The sequence below is a fragment of the Vipera ursinii genome, assembly GCF_947247035.1.
Source record: "Vipera ursinii genome assembly, chromosome: 14".
NCBI classification, from domain to species: Eukaryota; Metazoa; Chordata; class Lepidosauria; order Squamata; family Viperidae; genus Vipera; species Vipera ursinii.
The window spans coordinates 5,682,728-5,700,413 of NC_139527.1; the positions used below are offsets into that span (position 1 = coordinate 5,682,728).

Sequence of the window (17,686 nt, forward strand, 5' to 3'; positions counted from 1 at the left end):
AATGGAGTAGCTAAGAAGAAATATATTAAGATTGATATTTAGATAGATGATTGATATAGATATAGAGCTGAAATAGAGTAGCTAAGAAAAAATATATTTAAATTGATATTTAGATAGGTAGACAGACAGATAAAGCTGAACTAGAGTAGCTAAGAAGAAATATAGATATTTAGATATATATTTAGATATATATTTAGATATATATTTAGATATTTAGATATAGATAGATAGATAGATAGATAGATAGACAGACAGACAGACATAGATAAAGCTGAACTAGATAGAGTAGCTAAGAAGAAATATATTTAGATATATATTTAGAAATTTAGATAGATAGATAGATAGATAGATAGATAGATAGATAGATAGATAGATAGATAGATAGATAGATAGATAGATACAGATAGACAGACAAATTCTTGGAGGAGTGGAGGCATATTAGCAAAATAGAAACACAGAAGGAATGTGTATTAATTGAGACAAACTTGAAATCTCTGGTTCTCAGTAAGCTTTACCAAAATTTCTTAACCAGTATGTTTCTTTTCATTAAGACAAAAATTTTTGCTTAAATTAGAGGGGTGGGGAAATAAACCGGGGTTTGCTAATTATGATTCCAATACCCATTACCTATGCATCTGCATGACTGTATTATTTTCTTTTTTTTAATACAGGCAGTCCTCAACTTACAACTGTTCAAAGTTATGACACTCAAAAAAGTGGCTTACGACCGTTTTTCACACCCACGACCGCTGCAGCCTCCCCGCGGTCCTGTGGTCAAAATTCGGACACTTGCCCACTGACTCATATTTATGACGGCTGCACTTGTCCCGGGGTCACGTGATCCCCTTTTGGAACCTTCCGACAAGCAAAGTCAAGGGGGGGGGGGGGAGCCAGATTCGCTTAACGACCGTGCTCCTAACTTAACAACTGCAGGAATCCTCTTAACGACGGTGTCAAACAAGGCCATAAAACGGGGCAAAACTCACTTAACAAATGTCTGACTTAGCAACAGAAAATTTGGGCCCCAACTGTGATTGTAAAAGTCGAGGACTACCTGTATGTATAAATATGAGCGCATCCATTTGTCTGTAGGGCAGCGTCATTTACTGAAGGGAATTCCTCCGGCGTGCATTTTTAAATAAATAAAAATCCCAGGGATTCTTTGCTTTGGGGGCCCTGCCTTTGATTCCAGGTTAGACAGGTAGAAGAAGGGCAGGAGAAGGACCTAGTAACAAATGCAGTCCACCTCTTACCTGTAAAGCGAACGATTTCTGTAGGACCGGCATCGGCAGTTTAAGTGCTAAGGGTGTACTGTGGCAAGCACCATCCTTCTCGGAAGCTAATATAGCTGGAGACTGGGAGACAAAACAAAACACGATGAGAAGCAGTTAGGCCCCTCTCAGCTCCACTCCGGCACAAATTCAGCTGGCTGATCAAATTATGCAATCTAGCTCAGGGGTCCCCAATCCTTGGTCCGTGGACCCGGTATTGGGCCGCGGCATGCCAGCAACTGGTCCGCCCAAACAAGCAAAGCCCTATCCATGGGATGCAGGCAACACACAAAACCAGGCCCCCTCTGGTCCACGGAAAACCCTTTCTCCACAGAAGCGGTCCCTGGTGCCCAAATGTTTGGGGTGAAAGGGGGGGGGACGCTGATCTAGCTGGTCTTCAGAAGAACTCTGCATGGTGAATCTGAGCTGGGTTTGAAATAACCCAGCCAGGCTGAAGCGCACGTGTGTTTGGTGAGAAAAATCGCTTCTTAGAAGAGTGGAATCAATTAAATCAAGTGTATCTATATCTAAGGTTCCACTGCACATGTGTGCTAGTCGTTTTTGACTCTAGGGGCCGGTGCTCATCTCCATTTCAAAGCCGAAGAGCCAGCGCTTGTCCGAGGACGTCTCCGTGGTCATGTGGCCGGCATGACTAGACGCCAAAGGCGCACGGAACGCTGTTACCTTCCCACCGTAGTGGTCCCTATTTTTCTACTTGCATTTTTATGAGCTTTCGAACTGCTAGGTTGGCAGAAGCTGGGACGAGTAACAGGCGCTCACTCTGCTACGCGGCACTCGGGATTCGACCTGCCAAACTGCCGACCTTCTGATCGACAAGCTCAGCGTCCTAACCCACTGAGCCACCGCGTCAGCCACCGCGTTTATAGTCTACTATAAACCTCCGTTCTAATCACAGACCTGCTCTGGAAAATGGTATTATTATTGCTATTATTATCTATATCTATATCTATATCTATATCTATATCTATCTATCTATCTATAGAGACCACTGTTTGTTCTCAATAGCAATAGCTAGCAATAGCACCTAGACCAGGGGTAGGTAACCTTGGCTCTTTGATGACTCGTGGACCTCAACTCCCATAATTCCTGAGTCAGCCATGCTCTAGTCCAGGGGTAGGCAATCTCGGCTCTTTTATGACTCATGGACTTCAAGTCCCAGAATTCCTGAGTCAGCTCAGGAATTCCAGAATTCCTGAGTCAGCTCAGGAATTCCAGAATTCCTGAGTCAGCTCAGGAATTCCAGAATTCCTGAGTCAGCTCAGGAATTCTGGGAGTTGAAGTCCACGAGTCATCAAAGAGCCGAGGTTGCCTACCCCTGGACTAGGCAATACACCACGATGATTGGCTTAATTTGCCCGCAGCTAGATTCAGAAACGTACAGTCTGGTTTCTCAAATGGGAGGGACAAAAAAGAGAAGAAAGGAAATGGAGCTGCCGTCGCCGCGTGTCGGAGAGAGACGGCGACCGGCCTTGGGTTACCTGAACGGTTAAAGTGACGGGCATGAGGCGGGAGTCTTTCCGAGGTCTTCCTTTTTTCTTCTTTTCAACTTCAAGGTCCAACTTTCGCTTGGAGAGCGAAGAGGGTTTGACGGCGAGTTTTTCTTCGCTGTCGCTGCTACTTTCAAGGAGATCTCTGGGTTTGCTTTCCCGAAGAGAGTTCTGCTCCTTCACTCTGCAGCGGGAAAAAAAACACGAAAAAAAACCAGTTTGATCCAGTTTTTAAGGAACCAGGCTAGAAAATGGCAGACCGGGGGGGGGGAGGTGTCTTCAAACTTGTGGACGTCAACTCGCAGAATTCCTCAGCCAGGCACACGTGTCGTAAAAAGGGCAACTGGTTCATACTTACGACGGTTGCACAGGATCCCCTTTTGCGACCTTCCGACAAGCAAAACCCAACGGAGGAAGCCAGATTCACTTAACGACCGGGTTACTAACTTAATCAACTGCAGTGATTTGCTTAACAGCGGAGGCAAGAAAGGTAGTAAAACGGGGCAAAATTCTCCTAACAGATGTCTCAACCCACAGGAAAAAAAAAATTTGCTCAGTCGCAGTCGTAAGTCGAGAGCCACCAGTAATGTACAATATACAATGCCAAAAAGGTCGGCTTACATGTTGGAGGATTAAAAACACCACCTGTGCTTTGAAAAGATCACCGGGTGGTAACTCTTCCACTAATTATGTGTGCCTGGCTGAGGAATTCTGGGAGTTGAAGTCCACGGGTCATAAAAGGGCCAAGTTTGAAGAGCCCTGTGGAAGACTCTGAGTTCTAGTTCCACCTTAAGCATGAAAGCTGGCTGGGCTTCATGACTTTGGGCCAGACACTCTCAGCCCAATACACCTTACAGGGCTGTTGTGGAGAAAATAGGAGGAAGCGGGGGTGTTAGACATGTCTGTGGTCTTGAGCTATTTCTAAAAAGTATAAAAGCCAAGGTACAAAATAAATAAATTAGGGTTTCAGATACAGATTGTAAATATTCGGATGACCACTAGAGGGCACCAAAGAACGAGAGTGCCTGGGTCTCTTTGCTGCCATCTAGTGGACATTTAAATTTGTGAAGGGCAACGCTGGAGGCCCTGTCCACCTCCCGTTCCCCCTAAGCCAGCATCCTTTGGACTGCATCTCTCAGAAAAACAAGAGGAGACCAGCGTGGTGCTTTCTCCCTTGCCGGAAAAAAAATAGGGTGTCCAGCTGAAACGGTTCCTTTCCCGGTTCTGCACCTCACCTGTCCAAGGGAACCTGATTGGCGTGCGAGACGGGGGAAGTCCCTGAGGTGGCTTTGGATCGCTCTGTAAACCGAGAATCAAAAGCCTTCATGGGCTCAATCTTAGGTGGGGTGGGCAGCACCGTGGACGAAGAGGCTGGGAGGGCAGCTGAAGCCGAGGTAGCGTTCACACTGGGAAGAGAGAAAGCACAAAACACACACACTTGAAGCACGCATCCGGCAATCTCTGCTCAAAAGCGGCAAGAAATAGCATCAATGGACAGTTGTGGGGGTCTATCCCCTACCCTGTTGAATTTGGGGGCGGGGCGGGGGGGGGGGCGCAAGGTCTCACTTTTTAAAAGCAGTTAGTTCTCAACATTAGCAGCCTGAAGGTGCGTGGACTTCAACTCTCAAAAATGTGCCGGCCAGAATTCCTGGCCCTTTTTTATGACTTGCCGACTTCAATTCCCGGAATTCTGGGAGTTGAAGTCCACGCAGCTTCAAGTTGCCAAGCTTGAGAAGCATTCACAGGACTGGGACCAATCCAGATCGCAGAAAGGGATACGGCTTGCTGGGCATCTATTACGTTAAAGATTGGGGACACCTTCTAGAGAAGCACCAGGCAAGCCGTATCCCCCTGGAGGTTTATCTGTGTCCTCAATGACTCCCTCCACAGAGGAGGAGGGATTATGACATCATGGATCTCCAGTCTACAACACGGTCCTTTCCGCAGCTCCAAGAAGGCTCCACACCCATTTGCACCACTCAGGTGACCCTGAGGACACAGGCAAAGCTCCAGGTGGCCTTGGCGACTCTCTAACAGGACGCAAATGACCAGCCGTCTGCAAAGGGTGTATCAATCCTTCCGTTTCCCCACCATCCAGTCAGAGGGGAAGAAGCTTCTGGGACGAGAAGCGAAAGGTCTTCCAAGAAAAACAAGGAAGTTCAGTTGCCTCCTGAAAAAAAAAAGCACCTGTGGGACGTCCTCCTCACTATACGCCAACCCACGCTTCGGTGAACGGGTCCTTAGTCATCAACCCAGGTCAGGAGGACAAGGCCTTTCTTTGATGCTCACCCATCCTTGTTGGCTACGTCTTCCGCCGATTTAGCGGCCGCTGCCATGGGCTCTAAGGCAGGCTTAGCGGTGCTCAGGGAGTTGGCCGTGTTGTAATCTAACGCTATGAGCTGATTTGTCTGGGAAGCTGACATCATGGACCCAGCTAAGGACCCAGAGAGTGGGATGCTGTTAAAGAGGGCGGTCGAAAAATCCCTGTGGGAAAAAGAAAGGCCGTCAGGGTACATGGGGGCGTGTATCTATGATCCCCACCGGACCGATCAAGGGCCAATGTTTGAAATAGGTCTCGTATACTGTAGGTCATCTTCCACTAACCAGGGTTTGTTCGAGGGCTGAACAGAAAAAACGACAGAAAACAGTGACTTTATGACGCTCGCTGCCGTCGCAGCGTCCCCAGGTCACACGATCCAAAAAATGTAAATCTTTGGGAAACCAGCAGGCCTTTTACGACAGGGGGCCGCATCCCGGGCGGTGACGTGATCGCCAATAGGTGACCTTCCCAATTTGGCTTCTGACAAGCAAAATCCACGGGGCAAGCCGGATTCGCTTAAGGACTACTATGTTAAGAAATCGGGACGATTCAGTTCAGAAGAGTGGCGGATTGACTACACAATAGCACGATTCGCTTTATGACCTAACCACCCCACCCCAAAAAAAGGACCGTACGATTGGGCACAATGCGCCAAACAACTGTGTCTCGCTTGGCAACAGAGCTTCCGCTCCCAATTCTCGTCGTAAGTGGAGGACTTATGAATCACACTGAAATCTGTGATTTTTATTTTTATTATTTTTATTTTTAAAAAAAGGAGAGGCGATATTTGGATACATCTCGTTAATTCTTTGCAGTCCTAGCTGGAGGGGGTGAGGTCCCTTTGAAAGTGGTTTGGCCAGGCCTGCTTCTTCCTAGGGCTGAGAGAGCGGAAACGTTTTGTCCGCTGCCACTTTTGGAACAAAACGAAACAAAAGTCGAAAATGGTTTGAAAATGGTACCCTGTGTCCAGCTGAGCTATGCAGAGCGGTGTGATCCTTCGCCGGCCGTCGGCTGTCCGCGTCTCAACTTGTTTCTTTAATAGGTTCTGCCAGGAAGAAATAGGATTACTAGGCGTTTGGTTTTATAGTTTTATAGCTTTTATATGGTGGCCGTATAAAAGGGGTGGATAAAGCAATATTAAATAAATAGATATATCAAAATATCTCTTACGTTGACATGAAAGGTCCCTATTTTCCTTTTGGCCATTGGTGTGGGTTTTTTTTTAAACTCCCAATGACATATTTAAAGGGCGTTAATCGAGAAATCTACTTTTAAGGGCAGTTTTGCTTCCTCTGTTAACGATGGACTGCCTCAACCTTGTGTTCCCTGGGCACAGAATAGGAAGGAAGGTAGAGCTCTAAAGAGAAGACAGAGAGGAAAGGCAATTGGAAGAGGGATAGAGAGGGAGGGAGGGAGGGAGGGAAGAAGGAAGGAACGTACACCTGAAAAGAGAGGAGGAAAGAAGTGGCAGGGAGGAAGCGGGATAGGAAGGGAGGAAGGAAGGAAGGTACGAAAGAAGGAAAAGGGAAGGAAGGAAGGGAGGGAGGGAGGGAGGGAGGAAGGAAGGAAGGAAGGAAGGAAGGAAGGAAGGAAGGAAGGAAGGAAGGAAAAAAGAAAAGGAAGGAAGGAAGGGAGGGAGGGAAGGAGGAAAGAAGAAAAGGGAGGGAGGGAGGGAGGGAAGGAGGAAGGAAGGAAGGAAGAAAAGAAGAAAAGGAAGGAAGGAAGGAAGGAAGGAAGGAAGGGAGGGAGGGAAGGAGGAAGGAAGGAAGGAAGGAAGGAAGGAAGGAAGGAAAGAAGAAAAGGAAGGAAGGAAGGGAGGGAGGGAGGGAAGGAGGAAGGAAGGAAGGAAGGAAGGAAGGAAGGAAGGAAGGAAGGAAGGAAGGAAGGAAGGAAGGAAAGAAGAAAAGGAAGGGAGGGAAGGAGGGAGGGAAGGAGGGAGGAAGGAAAGAAGAAAAGGAAGGAAGGAAGGAAAAAAGAAAAGAAAGGAAGGAAGGAAGGGAGGGAAGGAAGGAGGAAGGAAGGAAGGAAGGAAGGAAGGAAGGAAGGAAAGAAGAAAAGGAAGGGAGGGAAGGAGGGAGGGAAGGAGGGAGGAAGGAAAGAAGAAAAGGAAGGAAGGAAGGAAGGGAGGGAGGGAAGGAGGAAGGAAGGAGGGAAGGTAGGAAGGAAGGAAAGAAGAAAAGGGAGGGAGGGAGGGAGGAAGGGAGGCTATCGTCTATCAAAGAGGCATCAGATCTTCCACGGCTACGTCACTATATGCACATTTTAGTTTATGGGTTTCTTAAAAAGAAGGACCAAGGAATGAAACAGGGACCAGGGAAAAACTACCTTTCGAATGTCCTCTAAGCTTTCTCCATTCACCATGCTGGCCACCTTCGGAGCTGTGACTGCTACTCCCAGACCAGCTCCGTCCCGGAGGGCCTCGTTCTTCTTCTCCGCTTGCTGCTGCCTTTGCTGGTACTTGAGCATCTCCGGATTCTCAATAATGGCCGTCGAGAGATGGGCCTCCGTCATTATAGCTAAACTTTTACCGTAGGTAGACTGGTGGATGTTGCTCTGGAAAGGGGTAAGAACATCAGAACATAAGCGGCGTCTTCTGGATCAGACACACCCTCCCAATGCCCCCGGTCCGTGGACCGGGAACGGGCCGCGACACACCAGCAACCGGTCCGCACGAACAAGCAAAGCCCCATCCGCGGGATGCAGGCAGCACGCAAAAACACGCACTCTCCGGCCCGTGGAAAAAACCTCTCTCCACGGAACCGGTGATCCCTGGTGATGCCCCAAAGGCCGGGCACCTCTGCTCTAGGCAGTCTGGTATTTATTTAAAAATAGAAGAAATTCGAAAGGTTAGAATGCTCAACAAAACCACCACGGGCACCTTCTCTTCCTCGCTGAGCGGGTCGCCCAGCTCGTCTTGGGAAAAATCCAGAAACGCCACGGACCCATCCATGGAACACACTAAAATGCCAAGGCCGTTCAAAGTCCTGAAGGAGAAGAAACAAAATGTCTGTGGAGATTCTCAGTCGCCCAGGTTCCCAAAGGTGCTTCCCCCTCTCCCCCCTTTGTTTTTCCTTTAAGACGTTTCGCTTCTTATCCAAGAAGCTTCTTCGGTAGGATGATGACAAAATGACAAGAGTTGGAAGGGACCACGGAGGTCTTCCTAGTCCAACCCCCTGCTCAACAGGAAACTCTATACCAGGGTTCTTCAGACTTGGCCCTTTGATGACTTGTGGACTTCAACTCCCAGAGTTCCTCGGCCAGCAGCGTGCCTGGCTGAGGAATTCTGGGAGTTGAAGTCCACAAGTCCTAAAAGGGCCAAGTTGCAAGACCCTTGCCCTATACCAGGGGTCAGCAACCTGAAACAGTGAAAGAGCCACTCGGAACCGGTTCCCTCACAAAAGGAAAAACTGGGAGCCGCAAAAAAATGTGTGCACATGCGCGTACATGCGCGCATGCGCAGAACAGGGTTTGACTGAAGAGTGGAGCCAAGGCAAGATATGCACCTACCCTGCATATTTGAATTGATTGGTTGAACTTTTTTAGTCCCACTTTTTTTTTTTTTTTGGACTGCACATGGCAAAGGACTGGGAGCCGCAGGAGACGGCTCGCATGTGGCTCCGGAGCCGCGGGTTGCAAACCTGTGCCCTATACCATTTCAGACAAACGGTTGTCCAATCTCTTCCTCAAAAACTCCAGTGATGGCTGAGCACCCACAACTTCTGAAGGCAAGTGCCCGTGAAAGCTATCTTACCATGAAATATCCATGATGGACTTGTCGAATAGCTCATGTATGACAACCAAAGGCCTTTTCAGACACGTCAGCTAAAAACAAAATTACAGGCATATGAGTACCACAAAAGGAGTCTCGCATCCTGAGATTTAACGATGTGCTTAAGTTAGCATACATTCATCTGTGCTACAAAGAGTAACTACGAGTGGAAAATTTAAGCAAATTGGTGGGAACCTGCGGCCTTCAAATCATGTCGGCGGTGGTCCTCGATTTATGCCCATTTGCTGATTTATGCCTATCGGCAAACTCTCGAGACCGCGGTTTACGATGGTTTTGCCGGGGAAAAAACAGCACAGTTGGCAAAACGTTGCTACAGTAAACAACTGGGGCATTTGCACTTAGGCTGCTGAATGATTGCCACAAAATATTTCACAAAATCAGGTTGGTCACCTAACACTTTCATAAGCGCTACAACCGTAATGGACGTTACAGTCGTAACTTGAGGAACAGCTGTAGAGTGCAATTCCAAGCAGCTGCCAATGGTATGGCAAAACTAAGGGTTGCTAGGAATTGCTGTTAGGCAGCAAAATCTGAATTTCAGAACAACATCGGGACCGCAAACTCCCCATGTTTGAATCTGGAGGAGGACGGAATATAACTTTTAATAATCTAGTAGAAATTACAGCAGTCTGATTTGGCTGCCAATGCAAAATGCTTTGATTGGCCATTTGATCGCCTTTCAAAAAAAATGGGTGTATCCCACAAGCACCCCCCACATTCTCTCCTGCATGTTTTAAAGGGGAAGGGATTGAAAACTCACAAGGTGGGCCTTTTAAAAAAAACAACCCAATTCTTTGAAGGACATGGAACCTGGCTTAGTCTGAGATGAGTTTAAAAACAAAGCAGGATCTGAATCTGAAGAAGCCTAACACCGGGGCGTCCAAACTTGGCAATGTTTACGACTTGTGGACTTCAACTCCCAGAATTCTCCAGCCAGCCACGCTGGGAGTTGAAGTCCGCCAGTCTTAAAAAGTTGCAAAGTTTGGATATCCCTGACTAAAAAAACGTCATCCCGAGAAGGGCCCAAATTTTTTGATTTGATTTTGCAAAAATACAGCACACGCAAAAGACCACCTACCCCCAGGGGTGGGGAACCTTGGTTCTTTGATGACTTGTGGACTTCAACTCCCAGAATTCCTGAGCCAGCCATGCTGGGAGTTGAGGTCCATAGGTCTTGAAAGAGCCAAGGTTCTCCACCCCTGACCTAACCGCTTAAAGCTGACCAGAACAGTTACTTAAAGTAAAGGTAAAGGTTCCCCCGCACATGCGTGCTAGTCGTTTCTGACTCTAGGGGCCGGTGCTCATCTCCGTTTCAAAGCCGAAGAGCCAGCGCTTGTCCGAGGACGTCTCCGTGGTCACGTGGCCGGCATGACTAGACGCCAAAGGCGCACGGAACGCTGTTACCTTCCCACCGGAGTGGTCCCTATTTTTCTACTTGCATTTTTACGTGCTTTCGAACTGCTAGGTTGGCAGAAGCTGGGACGAGTAACAGGCGCTCACTCTGTTACGCGGCACTCGGGATTCGACCCACCAAACTACCGACCTTCTGATCAACAAGCTCAGCATCCTAACCCACTGAACCACCGCGTCGCAGAAGAGTTACTTACCCAGACGGAAAGAGACCGGTCTTTGCTGCCAACTGCACAACAGCAATAAGGGCAGCTTGCTTTGGTAGAGCTGCCATTCTTTTGCTTCTTTTTAAAGATTTTTGGGTTGAATTTCTGGAAAGAAAAATCAAGGTTTTTTTAAAATTTAATATATTTTTTTATTTTAAAAAAGGTACTTTAAGAAAAGAAACCAGCAGGTACTTCGCAGGTGGTTCTCAACTTACAAACCAGCTCTTAAGCCAGGGGTCTTCCAACTTGGCCCTTTGATGGCTCGTGGACTTCAACTCCCAGAATTCCTCAGCCAGCTTGCCTGGCTGAGGAATTCTGGGAGTCGAAGTCCACAAGCCATCAAAGAGCCAAAGTTTGAAGGGCCACGCGGCTTAAGCGGCTGTTTGAAATCAGGACAGCACTGGGGGAAAAATGACTCAGGACCGGTCCTCTCACTTATGACCGTCAAAGCATCCCGAGGGTCATGTGATTAATTTCAGGATGGGAAAGGACTCACCACTACGGTCACTGCTTTGCGGTGGCCGACAAAATCCATGTTGGTTTTCCATCCGTCCCTTTCAATGATCTGGGCGGTGGGCCCGGAATTATTCATGGCGTGAGCCGAGACCAGATAGTGGCCGTCAGGAGACCAGCTGATGCGCAACACGTGTGTTGTGCCTCCACACTGAAAGAGAGCGAGGACAGCGTGCACAAAGCTAAGTCAGGGTTGTTGGTTTTTTTTTTTTGCAAAGGTACACAGTCGGAGAAGCACGTAAGAAATAAGCAGAGCTATTAGGATTTTCTACAGCAAGGGTCTTCAAACTCGGCCCTTTTACGACGCGTGGACTTCAACTCCCAGAATGCCTCAGCCAGAGGTGCCTGGCTGTGGAATTCTGGGAGTTGAAGTCCACGAGTCGTAAAAGGGCCGAGTTTGAAGACCCGTTCTACAGCCATGGGATGTATCACCCTAAAGCATCTGGTGGATATAATGCAGGTAGTCCCGGACGTACGACCACAAGGGAGCCCACATTTTCCGCTGCTAAGTGAGACACTTGAGTGAATTTTGCCCCATTTTACAACCTTTCTTTCCAACGCCATTAAATGCATCACTGCGGTTAAGCTAGTGACACGGTTGTTAAGCTAGTGACACGGTTGTTAAGAGAACCGGGATTCGCCCACTGACTTTGTTTGTCGGGAGGTTGCCCCTGGGACGCTGCAACCGTCATAAATATGAGTCAGTTCCCAAGCGTCTGAATTTGGATCAGGTGGACGTGGTGGGTGCTACACCGGTCATAATTGCGAAAAACGGTCATTAAGTCACTGTTCTCAGGGCTGTTGTCACTTCGAACGGCTACTAAAAGCGGAATGTTGCAAGTCGAGGACTACCTATGTTGTGGAACAGGACCGTGTGGCTATCAAGCGTAGGGAATCAAGAGTCCAGGCGGTTCAAATTGCTCTCTACAAAAATCTGAGCTACTAACGGTCAAATCAAACTGGCGGTAGATAAGAGCCAATGGAATTCAAGGTGGGCTGGGCTTAACGTCTCTTGTGGGCATAAAGCAGGCATGTCAAACTGCTGGTCCGCGGGCCGAATGCATCACGACGAAACCGTGCCCTCCCCATTGCCGGCAACGAGGAAAAAGTCGCGTTACGTCATGCGACATCACGAGTTTGACATGCCTGGCCTAAAGGGACTTGAAACTGATGACGCGTTTGTCCCACACACACACACACACACACACACACACACACACACAAAGCCTGATCCTTTCCTACAGCGGCACTTTGTATCCGATTCCGCCCCCCCGCCAAAAAAAAGGGGGGGGCGTGCAGAGTGTGAACATTAAACTGCTCTCTGCAACTTTTTCAAGTAGCTGGGCCTTTCCGCTACGAGATTCCAGGAAACGATGCGGCTGCTTTAAAGAGTTTCAGGCAAGCGGGCGCCTTGGAACTGACGTGGAAGCATCTGTCAGCCCGACTGCGGAAGGACGGAGCGATGGACGGATACGTTCAGATGGCGAAGATGGCGATACGTACTTCATCAAAGGGTTTGGTGATGTTGGTTTCTAGCTGCCAATCCATCGTTCGCCAGACCTTCAAGCTTCGGTCGTCAGCTTGGGAGGCAATGTATTTCCCAACAGGATCCCAGGTGAGCCCCTTAACCAGGCCGGAGTGGCCTTTCAGAGTGGCAAGGATTTCTACAGGTAAAGGAGAAAAAAAAAAAGAGAGAGAGAGAGTGTGTGTGTGTGAGTGGAAAGACTGGTTCCTGGAAATGCCTTCGGATGAGACAAAAGCAGGAGGCAGGGCACAGTGAAGGCCGAACAATTCGGTCAGTGCTGGCCCTTTACCAAGGAATGTTGAGATCCCAAATGTTTTTGTATTGATTTTGGCAAAGCGCAAAATACAAAATTTAAAGAAAAAATAAAGGTTAAAACAGGGGAGGAAAAGGGTGAAGAGAGAAAAGTGTAGGCAGAGGGGGGAAAAGAAAAAGCATTGACTTCTGGCTCCTTTTGATGCAGTAGACTTAAGGCAATAACACGAAAGCTCAACTTTTGATTTATTTTTTTTACACAGCAGTATACCCTAGCCATTTTCGAACAGAATAGAGCTGGGAGGGACCTTGGAGGTCTTCTAGTCCAGCCCCCTGCTCAAGCAGGAGAACCTATAACATCTCAGACAGGTGATTGTCCAGTCTCTTCTTAAAAACTTCCAGTCTTGGAGCATTCACCGCTTCTGGAGCCAAAGCTGTTCCACTGGTTGATTGTCCTGACTGTCAGGAAGTTTCTCCTTAAATCCAGGTTGCTTCTCTCTTTGATTAGAATAGAATAGAGCTGGGAGGGACCTTGGAGGTCTTCTAGTCCAGCCCCCTGCTCAAGCAGGAGAACCTATAACATCTCAGACTGGTGATTGTCTAGTCTCTTCTTAAAAACCTCCAGCGATGGAGGGCCCATGATATCTGGTGGCAAGCTGTTCCACTGGTTGATTGTCCTCACTGTCAGGAAGTTTCTCCTTAATTCCAGGTTGCTTCTCTCTTTGATCAGTTTCCAACCATTGTTTCTGGTCCTTCCCTCTGGTGCTCTGGTGAACAACCTGGCCCCCTCTTCTTCGTGGCAGCCCCTCAGATACTGGAACACTGCTACCCTGTCTCCCCTATTTCTTCTTTTCTTTAAGACTGGCCAAACCCAAATTCCCACAGCCGTTTCTGTAACACCAAACCCAAAATCAAAGTTTCATTTCCCCCCTCCCCTCCCCCCCCACACCTCAAGCACAAAGTCCAAAAGTCATTTCCAAGTGTCCTTACCAGGGAATTTGAGAGCGTTCCAGATCACCACCGTGTTGTCCACGCTGCAGGAGGCCAGCCAAGCGTCGTGCGGGGACCACGCCACATCCATGACATCTACGTGGAAAGTTTAAAAACTCAAGTCACCTGAATTCCATGGGACAGCATCCGGCCCAGACCGGTTCCTCCTGTGACGAGGACGACCCTGGAATGGGTTGTGTAAATGCAAACCAAGGGCCTAGCGCCACAAATGATGGGTCAGGTGAGTGCAGGGGTGGTGTGGCGGTCGTTAAGCGCAAGGACAGACTGTGAGAAACTTTGAAACGTCGTTTGAACAAACGATCGTCAGCCGAGTTCTACGTCTACTTTTCTCCACAGAAACCTGGTGAGGAAAAGGTGGGCTAAGACCCTGATCCAAAAAAAGCACCAGGCAGGAGTCAGTGGCTGATGGGGGCCTATTACCTGGCCATTGCTGGCCGTCCTGGGATCTCCAACTTCGGCCACTTTAAGACTTGTGAACTTCAGCCGGCGCGGGGAATTGAAGTCCACACGCCTTCAAGTGGCCAAGCCTGGAGACCCTTACACAGCAGACCACCCGAGTAAATTTACATCGACTCTAGAGATTATTTCTCTTCTTCTTCTTCTGGACAGGGGGTGTGTGACACCACAACTGGAAGTCCACGGTGTACATTAAAAAAAACAAAAAACAGACCGAGCTTTAATCGCGCCATCGCAACGGCCATCTGTGGGGGGAATCTCATTTTTTTTTAGAAAGCAGACCACGCCACGCGACCGACCGCCTTTTGAACTTGAAGCCCTCTTACCGCCTGAGTGGCTTCTCAGAATCGAGACACACCTCCACTGTTCTATGTTAGCGAGCTTACTGCTGGAGCCGAACACGGTGCTGGGCCCGATGTACCTGTGGAAGAAAGAGTGGGGGGGGGGTATCGGTGAAAGAGGACATTGGTAAATGAGGGTTGAAGGGAAGGCTCCTTGGTGCCCTCTGAGCTTTGGTGGTTTCCTTGCAGACGTTTCATGAGCCAACTAGGGAACATCTTGAGAGCTAGAAGGGAGTGGAATTTGTGGAGAGGAGGAGGAGGAGGAGGAGGAGGAGGAAGATGGCGACTGTGGGGTCCTTGGTGCTCTGTGAGCTTGGTTGCTTTCTTGCAGACATTTCATGAGCCAACTAGGGAACATCATGAGAGCTAGAAGGGAGTGGAATTTGTGGAGAGGAGGAGGAGGAGGATTGTGGGGTCCTTGGTGCTCTCTGAGCTTGGTTGCTTTCTTGCAGACATTTCATGAGCCAACTAGGGAACATCATGAGAGCTAGAAGGGAGTGGAATTTGTGGAGAGGAGGGAGGGAGGGAGGGAGGGAGGGAGGGAGGGAGGGAGGAAGGAAGGAAGGAAGGAAGGAAGGAAGGAAGGAAGGAAGGAAGGAAGGAAGGAAGGAAGGAAGAAAGGACTCTGGGGTCCTAAAACACACTATATGCACAAACCCAAACATAAGTTTAAATAGTGCGTCAGCATATACACGTATGCAAAACGTGTGAACAAGAACACAATTAGCAACAAATCGCCGTTTGGCGCCATCAAGTCAAAATAGGATAGATGTTAAAATTACAGATATTTACCCAACCTTGAACATAAGGAATTTCCCCCCCCAAAAAAAAGAGTCCAAGGAAGATGCCAAGAATTAAAATTTAGGGGGGGGGAGAGGGAAGGAAAATACACTTACGCAGCTCTCTTCCAGACCATGACCAGCTTATCATCTCCCCCAGAGGCAAGGTATATGCCGTTGTTGGACCACCGCACACAATTCACGCATGCTAGAACAAAAATGGGAAGACAAAGATGCTTGCGGGGGGAAAAAAAAGAAGCCTCAGAACACATTCTGAGACTAATGCGGAAGCTTGTATTAGTGGAAGAGTTACCACCCGGTGATCTTTTCAAAGCACAGGTGGTGTTTTTAATCCTCCCAACATGTAAGGCTACCTTTTTGGTATTGTATATCGACGTACGACTGAGCAAATTTGTTTTTTTCTGTGGTTGAGACATCTGTTAGGGGAATTTTGCCCCATTTTACGACCTTTCTTGCCTCCGCTGTTAAGCGAATCACTGCAGTTGATATAAGTTAGTAACCCGGTTGTTAAGTGAATCTGGCGTCCTCCGTTGGTTTTGCTTGTTGGAAGGTCGCAAAAGGGGATCATGTGATCCCCAGGACAAGTGCAACCGTCGTAAGTATGAACCAGTTGCCAAGTACCGGACTTTTGATCATGTGATCATGGGGGAGGGGTTTTTTTGCTGCAAAGATTGTTAACTGTGGGAAATGGTCATAAGTCACATTTTTCAGTACAGTTGTAACTTTGAACGGTCACTAAACGAATTGTTGTAATTCAAGGATCACCTGTATTTGCATCCTGCCTTTATTATTTTTACAAGTAACTCAAGGCGGTGAACATATCCAACACACCTTCCTCCTCCTATTTTCTCCACAACAACAACCCTTTCAGGTGGGTTGGGCTGAGAGAGAGTGACTGGCCCAAAGTCACCCAGCAAGCTTGCATGCCTAAGGCAGGACTAGAACTCAGAGCCTCCTGGTGACTGGCCCAAAGTCAATCAACTAGCTGTCATGCCTAAGGCGGGACTAGAACATAACCTCTCCTGGTGATTGGCCCAAAGTCACCTAATTGGCTTTCATGCCTAAGGCGGGACTAGAACTCACAGTCTCCTGGTGATTAGCCCAAAGTCACCTAATTGCCTTTCACGCCTAAGGTGGGACTAGAACTCATGGTCTCTTGCTTTCTAGTCTGGTGACTTAACCACTAGACCAGGGATAGGCAACCTGGGCTCTTTTATGCCTCGTGGACTTGAACTCCCAGAATTCCTGAGCCAGCATGGCTAAGCATGGAAACCTCTCCCTTTCCCCTCGGCGTGGCTGGCTCAGGAATTCTGGGAGTTGAAGTCCACAAGTCATAAAAGAGCCAAGTTTGCCTACCCCTGCACTAGACCAAACTGGCTCTCAAATTATGCTGGCCCATTAGCCCACCGCAATCAATCAATAAATAAATAAATAAATAAATAAATAATCTATGCTACCATACCTAAATGATTGTCCATCTGACAAAGCATTTTGGGTACATTCTCGTTCTTCTCGTCTTCCTCCTTGAGGACAGGAGCCATATTCCATATTACCACTTTTCCGGAATCCTGTCCTGAAGATACAAAGGAAAACACACTTTTCACAGCAGTTACTGCAGAGAAGAACTGTCATGCGAAGATACAAGGCTGTGTATCTTCGCTAAGCGTCCGTAGAGATTTCTTTGAAGCAGAGAATTAACTTCCTCCTTAATTTAGCAAATAACAGAGGACTGGAAGCGTCTGCTTATAACAGCAGGGGATGCTGGGAGTTGAAGTCCACACAACTTAAAATTAGAGAACCCAATTCCACCGAGTACCGCAGCAATAGGATTTTAACAAAAAATACCCTACAAAGAAACATGGCGTTTAAAATCCAGTTTATGGCTGCCCAGTTTTTAAGTTTAGCTGAAAGATGCAAAACTACAAAACACGTAGCCACAACCTGGGCTCTACTGAAAGTCTAGCTTCTGTAATGATAGTATGGAGCCACAAATATTTTTTAATAATAACTTAAGATCTCAGGAAATACCTATGGCACTTAGTTCACACCGTTTTTTTTTAGTTTTATTTTTAAAATTCTGTAGCTAGCATTTACTTTGATTAGGGAACAATGTACCCCTGCCACTGTAAATAAAAAGAGGGGAAAGTTACTGAACGTTGAAGCCTATTAAATTGCACATTTTAAATTAATCCAACTAATGCCACATTAATTATAACCTCGGGGTTGGCAAGCATATTTGCTTCTGATGTTTTATCCCCAGAATCTCGATCCCTGCTGTTGGCC

General features: G+C 47.7%; 1 protein-coding gene across 4 annotated transcripts in view; it reads right to left on the reverse strand.

Annotated features, from left to right (window-relative positions):
* The window catches only part of HIRA (histone cell cycle regulator), a 31,521-nt gene that overhangs the window by 8,068 nt on the left and 5,767 nt on the right, over window positions 1–17,686 (reverse strand). For 2 of the 4 annotated variants that reach the window (XM_083373228.1, XM_083373231.1), the window contains exons 3-17: window positions 16,866–16,976; window positions 15,500–15,590; window positions 14,589–14,683; window positions 13,786–13,881; window positions 12,522–12,682; window positions 11,002–11,169; window positions 10,497–10,610; window positions 8,851–8,921; window positions 7,978–8,083; window positions 7,425–7,652; window positions 6,059–6,144; window positions 5,069–5,263; window positions 4,015–4,185; window positions 2,771–2,963; window positions 1,254–1,355 (exon numbers count right to left, since the gene is read on the reverse strand). In XM_083373228.1, the coding sequence (XP_083229354.1) occupies window positions 1,254–1,355; window positions 2,771–2,963; window positions 4,015–4,185; window positions 5,069–5,263; window positions 6,059–6,144; window positions 7,425–7,652; window positions 7,978–8,083; window positions 8,851–8,921; window positions 10,497–10,610; window positions 11,002–11,169; window positions 12,522–12,682; window positions 13,786–13,881; window positions 14,589–14,683; window positions 15,500–15,590; window positions 16,866–16,976 (1,988 nt within the window). The remainder of the gene's footprint in view (window positions 1–1,253; window positions 1,356–2,770; window positions 2,964–4,014; window positions 4,186–5,068; window positions 5,264–6,058; window positions 6,145–7,424; window positions 7,653–7,977; window positions 8,084–8,850; window positions 8,922–10,496; window positions 10,611–11,001; window positions 11,170–12,521; window positions 12,683–13,785; window positions 13,882–14,588; window positions 14,684–15,499; window positions 15,591–16,865; window positions 16,977–17,686) is intronic. The other 2 variants (XM_083373229.1, XM_083373230.1) reach the window with 2 other exon arrangements.